Here is a 14,524-nt window from a genome sequence, read left to right as displayed (position 1 = left end):
ATAGTAGGTGATTTATGAGCAAAAATAGGTTTCATTAAATTTTTGATAGTGTCTGGGTATTGCCTGGTAACTGAATGGGAAAACAGTTATTTATGGAAATCAGTAGCAGCTTTCAGGTATTTTGTTTTTCTTTTAGTAGAATTGTTGCCTGGCTTGGAAACTGTGGTAGCAAACCCTGGCAGGCATAGCAGAGCATACAGTATAGTTGTTAAGATGTCAGGGGTTGGAGCTCTGGAGATCTTCCAGTCCAACCCCCCTTGCAGAACAGGACCAGAGAATCCAGCACAGGTCACACAGGAACACATCCAGACAGGGCTGGAAGTCTCCAGAGAAGGAGACTCCACAACCTCTCTGGGCAGCCTGTTCCAGGGCTCTGGGACCCTCACAGTGCAGAAGTTCCTCCTCATGTTGAGGTGGAACCTCCTGTGCTGTACTTTATATCCATTCCCCCTGGTCCTATCCCAGGGTACAAGTGAGTAGAGCCTGTCTTGACCCCCAGCCCTCAGATATTGATAGACATTTATTCAATTAAATACAAAGATACAAATTAAATGCAAAGATACATTTGCCCAACCCACTCCTGCTTGATATTTATTACTGTAGATTGAGAAGGCATTTGCTAGGGAAAAAGTGAAAAGGCTTGCAGGGCTCTGAGCTCATAGGTGACAAAGATTTTTTGGTTTTCCTTTCTTCAAATGGTACAGAAGGCAGCAAGCTTGGCAAGGGATGCCATGGGTTTTTATACAGCCTTCTCAGACAACTAGGTAACTTTGACCTTTGACTTTGGATGCGAGGAAGAAGTTCTTCCCCATGAGAGTGGTGAGAGCCTGGAATGGGTTGTCCAGGGAGGTGGTTGAGGCCCCATCCCTGGAGGTGTTTAAGGCCAGGCTGGATGAGGCTCTGGCCAGCCTGATGTAGTGTGAGGTGTCCCTGGGCATGGCAGGGGGGTTGGAAGTGGATGATGCTTGTGGTCCCTTCCCACCCTGACTGATTCTATGATTCAAAGCAGCAAAGCTTTGACTAAGAGGGAAGGCTAGAGGTGGCTATACTGCCCCAGCTGGGAGTGCAGGCAGGGGTGAGCTGGTGTCTCCCTGGTAGCACAGCATCTGCCTTGACTTTTAGTCACTAGGCCTTTTAAAAAAATGGCCATGGAAAACTGAAATGTCTATAGTGTCAAAAGATTCCTAGTGAAACAGGTAGGAGTTGTTCTGCTCTGTCATTTGTTATAGGAATTTTCTCCCCAGGTAGGTTTGCTGAAGGAGTTTGAGTGCAGCAATTTCCAGTATCCAAAGATGGCTTGGTGATGACTTCTAAAAGCTTAGAGCAAGAGTTCTGGGCTCTCATCTCATAGGCATCAGTACACATTTGCTTGCTGGTTACAAGCAGAAAAGAAAGTCAGTCCCAGTATGCAGCAGGGATCTCTCCTAGCATTGCTGGGCACAGATTTATCCCAGAGGGTGGTGGTGAATGGTGCCACTGCCAGCTGGCAGCCAGGCACTAGTGGTGCCCTCCAGGGATCAGTGCTGGGCCCCATCCTGTTCAATATCCTTATTGATTATCTGGATGAGGGGATTGAGTCCATCCAGTAAGTTTGCAGATGACACCACATTGGAAGCAGGAGTTGATCTGTTAGAGGATAGGAGGGCTCTGCAGAGGGACCTGGACAGGCTGGAGAGATGGGCAGAGTCCAAGGGCATGAGATTGAACACATCTAAGTGCCAGGTTCTACACATTGGCCACAACAACCCCAAGCTGTGCTGCAGGCTGGGGACAGAGTGGTTGGAGAGCAGCCAGGCAGAGAGGGACCTGGGGGTACTGGTTGACAGCAGCTGAACATGAGCCAGCAGTGTGCCCAGGTGGCCAAGAAGGCCAATGGCATCCTGGCCTGCATCAGGCATAGTGTGGCCAGCAGGAGCAGGGAAGTCATTCTGCCCTGTGCTCAGAACTGCTTAGGCCACACCTTGAGTCCTGTGTCCAGTTCTAAGCTTCTCAGGTTAAGAAAGATGTTGAGGGACTGGAAGGTGTCCAGAGAAGGGCAACGAAGCTGGGGAGGGGTCTGGAGCACAGCCCTGTGAGGAGAGGCTGAGGGAGCTGGGGGTGTTCAGCCTGGAGAAGAGGAGGCTCAGGGGAGACCTCATTGCTGTCTACAACTCCCTGAAGGGAGGTTGTAGCCAGGTGGGGGTTGGTCTCTTCTCCCAGGCAACCAGCAGCAGAAGGAGGGGACACAGTCTCAAGCTGTGCAGGGGAAGTTTGGGCTGGGTGTGAGGAAGAAATTCTTCCCAGCAAGAGAGATTGGCCCTTGGGATGTGCTGGCTGGGGAGGTGGTGGAGTCACCATCCCTGGAAGTGTTTAAAAGAGCCTGGCTGAGGCACTCAGTGCCATGGGTTAGTTGATTAGATGGTGTTGGGTGATAGGTTGGACCTGATGATCGTGAAGGTCTTTTCCAACCTGGTTAACTCTGTGACTCCATGCTGATCCAGTCACACTGCTTTTACATCCTAGTTCAGTATGCAGGAGGGGCAAAGCCTGGGGGAATTGTGGTTGTGCCTTTCTGTGCTGGGCATTTCGGCTGGGCAGTGTCAGCAGTGAATCAGTTTCTTGATGCCTGTGGCAGCTGTGGCTTTACATTTGAGATGAAGAAACTGGCAGCTTATTTGTATTTTTCTGAAGTGATGCTACTTTTCACTGTAAAGGAACTCTCTGAGATGGGTATCAAAAATAACATTAATGAGCTACTAAAGCTAAAATTAAAGGAACTTATGAAATTGGTTAAACATAAAACCCATTAAACTGTTTATTGAAGCTTCACAGATATGCTGCAGCTAATGAGCATTTCTGCTATTTAAATAAGCCCAAATTGAACACACAGTACATGGATACATAATTAGTCATGGCAGTCAAACACACACAGACTCACTTATAAAGCTTTATTTGAGGAATCTTTTCCATTCGATTTGTTTTGTTAATTAAAATATTCCCCCCCATTCACTTATATTTTAATATCGTTTTTGTAAGTGCTGTAATTTGCCTTTGCTTCTCCATTTGTGTTTGTTTGCCCTGTGAGTGTAGGAGATTTTGAATATATATTCAGAACTGTCCTTTTGTTCGGTGTTATTTATGTGAGCATCACTTAATAGCATCAGAATAATTCAATTGTCTGTCGGCTTTCATCCAGAAGGATCTTTCAAATTGTATAGAATATCTCACCAGGATATGGAGGGAAAGGCAGCACAGCCACAGGATTGTGCTTTGAATTCTCCAGGGAAAAGTTCTGTTAATTTTACACTTTAAAGGAGTATGAGAGTGAAGGGATTTTAAAGGCAGAGCTTGGCTTTACCCCTGCCCCATATCATGCACAAACCCACTAGGTGCCTGCTTCATTTATTGCTCACTGTCAAACACCTTCTTGTGGCCTTCCAGTGTCTGAAGGGGGCTACAAGAAAGCTGGGGAGGGACTTTTGAGGCTATCAGGCAGTGAAAGGACTGGGGGGAATGGAATAAAGCTGGAAGTGGGGAGATTCAGGCTGGACATGACGAAGAAGTTCTTCCCCATGAGAGTGGTGAGAGCCTGGAATGGGTTGTCCAGGGAGGTGGTTGGGGCCCCATCCCTGGAGGTGTTTAAGGCCAGGCTGGATGAGGCTCTGGCCAGCCTGATGTAGGGTGAGGTGTCCCTGGGCATGGCAGGAGGGTTGGAACTGGATGATCCTTGTGGTCCCTTCCAACCCTGACTTATTCTATGATTCTATGAAAGAACCAATTGTCAGGGTCATGTCCTCTCAGGCTAGGCTTGGCTCTCAGGCTCTCTCACCTTGAAGGAGCAGAAAAGAGACTTCCCTTTGTGAAGACCAAAGTTCTCCCCTTCTGCCTGCAGGTGAGCTAGGAGGTGGTCCCCTCAGATTCACAGTTGTCACAGAGACCAAATTCAAATTGTGAAAGCATTAGGAACTCTTATATAAGAGGCTTTTAAATCATGCCCTTATTTTTGCTTAACCTAAATCTTGGAGATTATGGAAAAGACAGAAGGGAACGGCTGCTGGATACCATGCCAGCCTTGCCACCAGGAAAATGTGCTTTAAAATATTCTGATCAGGCAGACACAAATCCCCAGGGCCTGGCAAGATGTTTCGGGTGAGGAGATGTTGAGCATTCTTTGCACCCTCCAGAAGCTTTTGGTATAATTTTGTCCAGACAGCCATTTTGGCACAAAACAATCCAAAGATAGATTTGAGAAATGTAATTGATCTAGGTTTGGATGGCTAATACCTTGGTTTTCCACAGATGAAAGAATCACAGACTGGTCTGGCTTGGAAGGGACCTCCAAAGGTCATCCAGTCCAACCCTCCCTACAGTAAGCAGCAGTAGTCAGAACTTCCAGGTTTGCTTCCAGTTTTTCAGATGAATTTCCAGTTTCTTCTGAAAACCTGCATCTCCTCTAGCATGTTTCCATCTAACACCTTTGACTGTGGTTCAGTCCTGTCTGAGAGATACAAGTCCTCTATTAAATCCCTGACACCAAGCCCTGCAGCACCACGTTTCCCTGCCTTTCTCAGCCAAACAAGTCTTTACAAGCCTGCACATATGTAGCTTGTGAGAACTGTCTGGACCACATACTGAGATGGGACCACTGTGTGCAATAAATTATCCTCTATATGCCACATAGAAGAGAACCTGAAAGTTTTCCTTGAGTATAGCCACTCTGAAACACAAAGAGAATTAGTGTATTGTGAAGGGATCCACCCAGAGGGATCTTGACAGGCTGCAGAGGTGAGCCCAAGCCAACCTCATGACGTTCAATACAACCAAGTGCAAGGTCCTGAATCAGGGTCAGGGCAATCCCAGGCACACATATAGGCTGGGCAGGGACTGGCTGGAGAGCAGCCCTGAAGAAAAGGCCTTGGGGGTGCTGGGGGATGAGAAGCTCAACAGGAGCCAGCAGTGAGCACTTGCAGCCCAGAGAGCCAAGCAGAGCCTGGGCTGCAGCAAGAGAAGTGTGGCCAGCAGGGCCAGGGAGGGGATTCTCCCCCTCTGCTCCACTCTGCTGAGACCACACCTGGAGCTCTGTGTCCAGTTCTGGAGCCTCTGTTACAAGAGGGATCTGGAGGTGCTGGAAGGTGTCCAGAGAAGGGCCACCAGGATGACCAGAGGACTGGAGCTGCTCTGCTATGGAGACAGACTGAGAGAGTTGGGGTTGTTCAGTCTGGAGAAGAGAAGGCTCTGAGGAGACCTTCTTGTGGCCTTCCAGTATCTGAAGGGGGCTACAAGAAAGCTGGGGAGGGACTTTTGAGGGTGTCAGGAAGAGATAGGACTGGGGGGAATGGAGCAAAACTAGAAGTGGGGAGATTCAGATTGGCTGTTAGGAAGAAATTCTTCCCCATGAGGGTGGTGAGACACTGGCACAGGTTGCCCAGGGAGGTGGTGGAAGCCTCATCCCTGGAGGTTTTTGCAGCCAGGCTGGATGTGGCTGTGAGCAACCTGCTGTAGTGTGAGGTGTCCATGCCCATGGCAGGGGGAGTTGGGACTGGATGATCCTTGAGGTCCCTTCCAACCCTGACAATTCTGTGATTCTTTAAATATTACTGAAGCATTCTTAATAAAATTGATATCAGCCATTATCAGCACTTTCTCTTTTGAATACAAACAAACAAAGAAAGAAATCACCCCAGACCCAAACAAACAAAGCAATAATCTGATTTTCCAGGCTGAAGGTTGTGTTTGGTATGGTTTTTTAGCATGAGTCTGATTAGGGGACTTGAGCATCTGCCCTGTGAAGAGAGACTGAGAGCCCTGGGGCTGTTTAGTCTGGAGAAGAGAAGGCTGAGAGGGATCTGATCAATGTCTATCAATGTGGGGTCGGTGTCATGTGGAGGGGGGCAATCTCTTTTGGATGGTGTGCACTAATAAGACAAGGAACAAGTGGTACAAGCTTGAACACAGAAGGTTTCAGCTCAACATGAGGAGAAACTTCCTTCCAGTGAGGGTGACAGAGCCCTGGAGCAGGCTGCCCAGAGAGGTTGTGGAGTCTCCTTCTCTGGGGACTTTCCAAACCCACCTGGATGCATTCCTGTGCAGACTCCCCTGAGTGATTCTGCTTCGGCAGGAGGGTTGGACTGGATGATCTCTTGATCCTCCATCCTTCCCACCTCTAATATACTGTGAGCCTGTGATATTTGAAGGAAATAATGATAAGCTTTTGATTCTGCTACTGCTCAAATATATATATATATATATTATATATATGTATATTTGCCAAGCTAAGCCACATCTATATGCTGGGTGGGAGGGCTTGTGCTAGCAATAGGTCTTGAAGATAGATCAAATATGTCTGGTATGAAAACCTGCTACAGTCTTTCAGATTAAAACCATCTTTGGTGATTCTGGCTTCTTAGCCAGCTGCTAAAAATAAGACTTGGAGGCTCATCCTCCAGCTACATGTTTCTATATGCTGGGGGCAGGGGGAGAAGGAGGAGAGCACAGGAGGGACAAGTAGGTCACAATGTTTGTATGTTGCTTCCTGTTAAGGTTTTCTTTTTTGCCCCTAATTATACTTTGAATTACAGTCTTAATATATGATTTGGAGGTGAAGGAAGATACAAAACCTGGGAAGCAAATTCCATCCCAGTGATGTGCAGGAAGAGCTGCATCTGAAGCTTGCTATGGGTTCAGGGATGTGCTGGGGGAACGCTGTGACTTTGCCCTCATGCTGGAGCAATATTCTTGTCTTAAACTGGCAGGTTTCTCTTTTACATCTCTGACAGCACAGCTACATCAGTTTAATTGACCTTGGCAATCTGCATCTGCTAGTGGTGTGTCCCCAAGGGATGTTGCAATTTTCAGCTGCATTTTATTGCAGAACCTTCAGTTGCCATAGACAAAGCTATCTAACCCCCATCCACCCCCCAGCCTTATTTTGATACATGCCATCAACATTTGCTGCAAATATTTATTGAAAACCTGCTTCTCTCTCTGTCATGAAGCTCCTTCAAAGTGGCTTTGTGATCATCACAACATAATTTCAAAATGCAGAGCAAAAATCACATTGGTATGGAGCAAGATGGTTTTTTTCTCTGAGAGTGTTTGTGTGTTTAATGCCATTTGTGTAACAAAAAATCACCTTGATATGGAGCAAGATATTTCTTTTCCTCTGAGCACATTTGTGTGTTTAATGCTATTTGTGTAACAAAAATCAGGTTAATATGGAGCAGGATTTTTTTTTTCCCCTCTGAGCATATTTGTGTTTAATGCCATTTGTGTAGTACCATGATGTGTAAAAAAGTGATTTTTTTTTTTCCATATTTTCACATCTGCATTACTTTTAAGGGCAGTAATCAGAGGATCACAGTACATTAGAGGTTGGAAGGGACCTCCAGAGATCATCCAGTCCAACTCCCTGCCAAAGCAGGATCACCCAGGGCAGTCTGCACAGGAATGCATGCAGGTGGGTTTGGAAAGTATCCTGAGAAGGAGACTCCACAACCTCTCTGGGCAGCCTGCTCCAGGGCTCTGTCACCCTCACTGGAAAGAAGTTTCTCCTCATGTTGAGCTGAAACCTTCTCTGTTCAAGCTTGTACCTGTTGTTCCTTGGCTTACTATTGTACACACCTGTATGTGCTGTTCACTAACATGAAAAAAACAAATCAGATTCTCTTAATGCATGCTCTGAAATAAGTCAGAAAATGCAGTGAAAAAATACAAATGCTCCATTTAAGTCTTTCCTTTTGATTGTGGTTTCACGGTTTTGTTCTTGCTATACATAATAGATTTCAAACAGAGCTTTTAGGATGTTCCCAGCTTCCAGTCAGGATGGTTTTGGCTGTATTGAAAGGGATCCTTTCCCAAATTGAATGTCTATAAAGCCAACACATCTCTGCCCAGTTCAAGAGAGACAGAGACCTGCTGGGGAGAGTCCAAGGGGGAGCCAGGAGGATGCTTAGGGGACTTGAACATCTCCCCTGTGAAGAGAGACTGAGAGCCCTGGGGCTGTTTAGTCTGAGAAGAGAGAGAAGGCTGAGAGGGATCTGATCAATGTCTATCAATAGCTGAGAGGTGGGGGGCAAGGGGAGGGGGCCAGGCTCTTTTGGGTGGTGTGCAGTAATAAGACAAGGATCAACAGGTACAAACTTGAACACAGAAGGTTTCAGCTCAACATGAGGAGAAACTTCTTTCCAGTGAGGTTGACAGAGCCCTGGAGCAGGCTGCCCAGAGAGGTTGTGGAGTCTCCTTCTCTGGAGACTTTCCAACCCCACCTGGATACATTCCTGTGTGGACTGCCCTGGGTGATCCTGCTCTGGCAGGGGGGTTGGACTGGATGATCTCTGGAGGTCCCTTCCAACCTCTAATGTACTTTGGTACTGTGATAAAGAGAACAGTTCCTGGTGGTCAAATGTTCCACCTGAGAACATTCAGTAGGTTTAATGACCCATCAAAAAACCATGAAATAGCAGAGGATCATTTCTGACAGGAGGGTTTGTAAATGTGGGAAGCAAATTCTGGAGATCTAAATTAATTTCTAGAAATTGTAGCAGGAATATTTTTTCCCCCTTTCTTTCTTCTTTGTTTTAAATGTCACAAATGGTATGTTGTGTAGCACAAAGGAGTGTGTGGAAGGGAGGTTGTTCAGGAGGAAAGCACCTTGAGCTGTGGGTGGAAGGAAAGAAAGAAAATTTATTTTCCCCTTGTTAATATTGTTCATTGATATGATTTTCAGAAGGGCTGCACTTTTTTGTTGTTTTTTTTTTGTTTGTTTGTTTGTTTGTTTGTTTTTTCTCCTTCTGGGAGATGAATAATGCCAGTGAGAATGACTCTGTGAATCGTGGTTCCTGGGATATGCAGCTTGTTCTCAGGGAGTGACCAGCAGCACATCAGCACCAATTATTTCAGGGGCCTGTGCTGAGCCAGCCACTGCTTGTGGACCTTTGTTTTCTACACAAGCCTGGCTGTGCAGGCACAAAGGAACTGATGCCTATTCCCATTCTACCAACCTTCTGTTCCATTTAATGTGTTGTGGTTTTTCTCTGCCAGTCCTGATGGTGGTCACATACCTTAGCTAGCCCAACAAAAAAGTGTTTATGTGTAGAAAAACACTTTTCATTTTCACTGTCTATTTCCATCTAAGTGAAAGAACTTGAGGCTAATTCTCTAAGTGTTATCAATACAGGCTGGGCAGGGACTGGCTGGAGAGCAGCCCTGAGGAGAGGGACTTGGGGGTGCTGGTGGATGAGAAGCTCACCAGGAGCTGTCAATGTGCACTTGCAGCCCAGAGAGCCAAGCAGAGCCTGGGCTGCAGCAAGAGAAGTGTGGCCAGCAGGGCCAGGGAGGGGATTCTCCCCCTCTGCTCCGCTCTGGTGAGACCCCACCTGGAGTACTGCAGCCAGTTCTAGAGCCTCTGTTACAAGAGGGATATGGACATGCTGGAAGGTGTCCAGAGAAGGGCCACCAGGATAAGCAGAGGGCTGGAGCTGCTCTGATATGAGGACAGACTGAGAGAGTTGTGGCTGTTCAGTTTGGAGAAAAGAAGGCTCCAAGGTGACCTTCTTGTGGCCTTCCAGTATCTGAAGGGGGCTACAAGAAAGCTGGGGAGGGACTTTTTAGGCTATCAGGGAGTGACAGGACTGGGGGGAATGGAATAAAGCTGGAAGTGGGGAGATTCAGACTGGACGTGAGGAAGAAGTTCTTCCCCATGAGAGTGGTGAGAGCCTGGAATGGGTTGTCCAGGGAGGTGGTTGAGGCCCCATCCCTGGAGGTGTTTAAGGCCAGGCTGGATGAGGCTCTGGCCAGCCTGCTGTAGTGTGAGGTGTCCCTGGGCATGGCAGGGGGGTTGGAACTGGATGATCCTTGTGGTCCCTTCCAACCCTGACTGATTCTATGATTCTATGGATATATATCTGACAGACTTTTAGCAACAGTTTGCTTTTTTTCTTTATTAACACATGTGTTGTTCTCTTCAATTGCAGTCAGAGAGGCCATGGCACCTATCAAGTTTAACAGATGGGGTCTGCCTGAAGTAGATCCAGAAACAATGCAAACAAGTGAACCCTGGGTGTTCGCAGGCGGCGACATCGGAGGGCTTGCCAACACCACCGTGGAGTCCGTGAATGATGGCAAGCAAGCATCCTGGCACATGCACAGATACATACAGGTGATTGCAGTGGTGGTGGTATTATTATTAGCATTATTATTAGCATTAGCATTATTATTATTAGCATTATTAGCACTAGGGCTAGCATTAGCATCTTTCTCTTTCCCAATTTAGAATCATAGAATTTAGAATCAGGCCCACCAGGCTTTGTAATGCAGCTCAAAATTCCCCCTGCCAGGCAAAAGCCATCCCCCACACAAACCATGAGATGAAGAGGTGCCAGCACCCCTCTTGAGGGGGAGAGGAGGAGAGAAGAGAGGGGAAGAGAAAGATATCAGCTAGGCACTGCCTTAAATAGTGTGATACCAGAAATCAGAATAGCATAACAGGTTCAATATCCTGGGATGGCCAGGTCTGTCCCTAAGGACTCTCTGGTTTTTTGGAGGACTTTGGTTTTCTTAAAGGTGCCTGACCCTCAAACCTGAGTAGTGTGAGTTTAAAGGGTGCAAACTTGAGAAACCTGGTAACTGCTTGTTCCCTTTTAGTGGTGGATTGAAATTATCCCCCAAGTAATTTGGAGAAAACTACCCCCAAAATAAAATTGCCAGACTAGCTCAGTGGGATGGAAGCAAAGGAAGCTCTGTTTACAAGCAAAACTGCAATCTAGAAATATGAAATACAATGAATATGTACAAAATAGATAATATTTACAGGTATTTATAATTTATAAACAACACAAGAACCCCCCTGGACAAAACCAGGGGGGGCTACCAACAGCTTCCCCGTCTCAACCCCCTTACCCCACCCTGGACAAGGGAATGAGAAAGAGAAGAGCAGAGAGTAGCTGTTAGTACTTAGCCACAACAAGAACACAGCCAAGGTCAGCAACAGCCAAGCAAAAGCAACCAGCTGGTGTCTGCTAGAGTGAAGAATCCAAAAAGAGTTAGTTTATACAACTCGCTTTATGTTACTTATCAGACCAAGGGGAGAAATAACAGGCACCAGGACAGGTTAGAGGCTGCCCTGCTGGAAAGCAGCTCCACAGAGAAAGACCTTGGAGTGCTGGTGGAATATTCTCCATGGAATAACAATGTGCTCTTGTGGCCAAGAGAGCCAATGGGATCCTGGGGTGCAGCAAGAAAAGTGTGGCCAGCAGGGCTAGGGAGGTTCTTCTACCTCGTTACTCTAGAGGAAGTTTTTCTACCTCTCACCAGGCCCTGCTGAGACCACAGCTGCAATCCTGTGTCCAGTTCTGGGCTCCCTAGTTCAAGAGAGACAGAGACCTGCTGGAGAGAGTCCACTGGAGAGCCAGGAGGATGCTTAGGGGACTTGAGCATCTCGCCTGTGAAGAGAGACTGAGAGCCCTGGGGCTGTTTAGTCTGGAGAAGAGAAGGCTGAGAGGGATCTGATCAATGTCTATCAATAGCTGAGGGGTGGGTGTCAAGGGGAGGAGGCCAAGTTCTTTTGGGTGGTTCACAGTGATAAGCCAAGGACCAATGGGTTCAAACTTGAACAATGAAGGTTTCAGCTCAACATGAGGAGAAACTTCTTTGCAGTGAGGGTGACAGAGCCCTGGAGCAGGCTGCCCAGAGAGGTTGTGGAGTCTCCTTCTCTGGAGCCTTTCCAAACCCACCTGGATGCATTCCTGTGCACTCTCCCCTGGGTGATCCTGCTCTGGCAGGGGGGTTGGACTGGACGATCTCTGGAGGTCCCTTCCAACCTCTGATATACTGTGAGACTGTGATTTAGACCTTCTCATTATTTTCCCTTTACATCCAATGGTGATTTATTTACATTCTACCACTCCCTGCTCAAAACCTGGGGAAAGTTTCCTAGGCATCAGCCTAAAACTGCCACACCTTTTGATGCTCATTGCCTGCTGTTGACTGAGCACAAAGTCTGGAGGGGCTGCAGAGGAGCCTTCAGAGAGAGGAGACACAGCCTGTGTCTGGCAAACCAACTGACAGAAGCTGTCTCCATAGTTCAAGGAACTTTTTAGAAACATGATCCATGATTCATTCTCCCACAAAAAGTGATCTGAACAACTGAAGTTGGGACTGTAACAGCTCGGTATCTTTCTCCCCCATCCATCTGCTCAAAGACTCTCTGATTGCATGTTTGTGTAATTCCATGCTGTTGGGGTCTGATTTTGCTTCCTAAAAATACTCTGGCTGAAGCTTGTTGTTAGTATCTGTGCATATTTTTTCTCACTTGTTCTAAAGCTCTGCTTGTGTCCTGCCTTCTTAGACCCTATGAAAATGCTGAGTGTGAAACATCTTTAATCCCTGACCTGCTTGCTTCATTTCTTAGTGCACAGTGAATTTGGGTAACTGTGATGAGGGGGAGAGAGGGATCTCTCCACCTTCTGCCTCTTTCCTCTTTAACCTCTAGAAATACATCACTTAAAAATCCTCCTTTGTGATGTTGCTTCCTCCTCAAAGCTTACCTTTTTTCCATTTTCTTTTCTTTTTCTTTCTTCCTTTCTTTCTTCCTTCCTTCCTTTCTTTCTTTCTTCCTTTCTTCCTTTCTTCGTTTCTTCCTTCCTTTCTTCGTTTCTTCCTTCCTTTCTTCCTTTCTTCCTTTCTTCCTTTCTTCCTTTCTTCCTTTCTTCCTTTCTTCCTTTCTTCCTTTCTTCCTTTCTTCCTTTCTTCCTTTCTTCCTTTCTTCCTTTCTTCCTTTCTTCCTTTCTTCCTTTCTTCCTTTCTTCCTTTCTTCCTTTCTTCCTTTCTTCCTTTCTTCCTCTCTTCCTCTCTTCCTCTCTTCCTCTCTTCCTCTCTTCCTCTCTTCCTCTCTTCCTCTCTTTCTTTCTGTCTGTCTTTCTGTCTGTCTTTCTGTCTTTCTTTTTTCTTCCCCCTCTGGAATGTATTTAATACTTTGGAAAAAATATCTAAATTGTCATGGCTTGAGAATTGGAATTTTCTATCCAGAAGGCTTGTGATATTAGAACGTTTCTGCTACCCTTTGCCTGTTTCAAGGCAGCTTATTCAACCTTACAGTCTCCCCAGGAAGCTAATGGGAAAGCCTTACAGCAATCTTCACAGGGAGGTTTCCAAATGTCAAGTGTCACCTTTCCAGCTGTTAGACGAATGGGTTGCCCAGGGGCATTTGTTTGGCTGTGCAGCCCTTGTAAAATCTGGTTGCTTTGGTGCAGAGTGATGTAATTTGGCAATTTTCTTCACCAGTCTCTGGACCTGGTGGAAGTGTTAGTGAGTAGAGGACAGAGTGTCTTTGAAGGAGGTTGATCAGAGAAGGACTGTGTTAGAAGGGGGGGATTGTGGTAGTTTTAGGCTATGCCTCTAATTTTTTTCCACAGATCTTGAACAGAAAGTGGTAAGCTGTAAATAAATCACTATTGGGTGTAGAAAGGAAAGTAATGATAATTCAAAACAATCCCACTGGAGAGGTATCTACCATAAGATTTAGTTCCCAAAACAATCCCTCTTTCTTCTTGCTTCCTCAGGCTGGGAAAGACTAACTTTGTGCTTCTGCTGGCTTCTGCTTGACTTTGGCTGCAGTGTTTTGACTAAGTCTAATGTCTCTCTGGTCTTTCACTTGTCCCTTTTGTACAGGGGGGGTGAGAGAGGGGAAGGGAGTGGGAATCTATTAGCAGCTCCTGTGGTCTTTGACCAGGGGGATCCTTGTGCTGTTTATCAATTGTAAACCCCTGTAAATATTGTAACTATTCTATATTTTGTACATTTTCATTGCATTCCATTGTAGATTGCAGTTCAGCTTGTAAATACAGCTTTCATTTGCTTCCCACTGAGCTGGTCTGCCAAATTTAACGTTGGGAATTTTCAACCCACCACACCCTGAGGTTTATAGGGATAGGTGTGCCTCTGTGTGCATGCCTCTGTGTGCATGCCTATGTATGCATGCCCATATGTCCATGCCTCTGTGTGCATGCCTATGTGTGCATGCCTTTGTGTGCGTGCCTGTATGTGTATGCCTTTGTGCCCATGTGCATGCATGCTCTCTATTCACAGTCCTGGGTTCTGGAAGCTTCCAATACTAAATGACCCCCCCCCACACTCTTACACACTAACTTATTACTTTATCACTTTGCCCTGAGACTCTAAGGCAAGCAACTTTCTTGTGTCTGAATGGAGCACGCATTAAATTGAAATAAATGTACTAATACCTGTTGTCATGAAGGGGAATTATTAATTGCCCTTACAACAGTAATAAACGCTATGGCAAGCAGGTATTAATAAAATATTAGTAACCCTTTATTAATGAAAATTGCCAGAACTGATTGGATAGGATCCTTGTAGGGTTGGGATATCTATTTAGAATGGGCAGATGCAGTCTCTGGGCAAGACACAAACAATTCTATGCAAACTGGGAGGCAGTCACTTGGAAGGAGAAGGTCCCCGAGAGCAGGCAGTGCTCAGTTACAGCGGGGGGAGGCTGGATCAGAACCTTTCAACCCCTAGGGCAGTGAATTGA

The 14,524-nt window shown here is 46.3% G+C and overlaps 1 protein-coding gene across 1 annotated transcript in view; it reads left to right on the top strand.

Moving 5' to 3' along the window:
- DPYD (dihydropyrimidine dehydrogenase) overlaps positions 1-14,524 on the top strand; it is a 605,351-nt gene that overhangs the window by 262,584 nt on the left and 328,243 nt on the right. The window contains exon 12 of the mRNA XM_054384577.1: positions 9,951-10,135. Within this exon, the coding sequence (XP_054240552.1) occupies positions 9,951-10,135 (185 nt within the window). The remainder of the gene's footprint in view (positions 1-9,950; positions 10,136-14,524) is intronic.

This window comes from Indicator indicator, chromosome 10 (assembly GCF_027791375.1).
Source record: "Indicator indicator isolate 239-I01 chromosome 10, UM_Iind_1.1, whole genome shotgun sequence".
Lineage (NCBI taxonomy): Eukaryota > Metazoa > Chordata > Aves > Piciformes > Indicatoridae > Indicator > Indicator indicator.
This window is presented reverse-complemented; position numbering and strand designations above follow the sequence as displayed.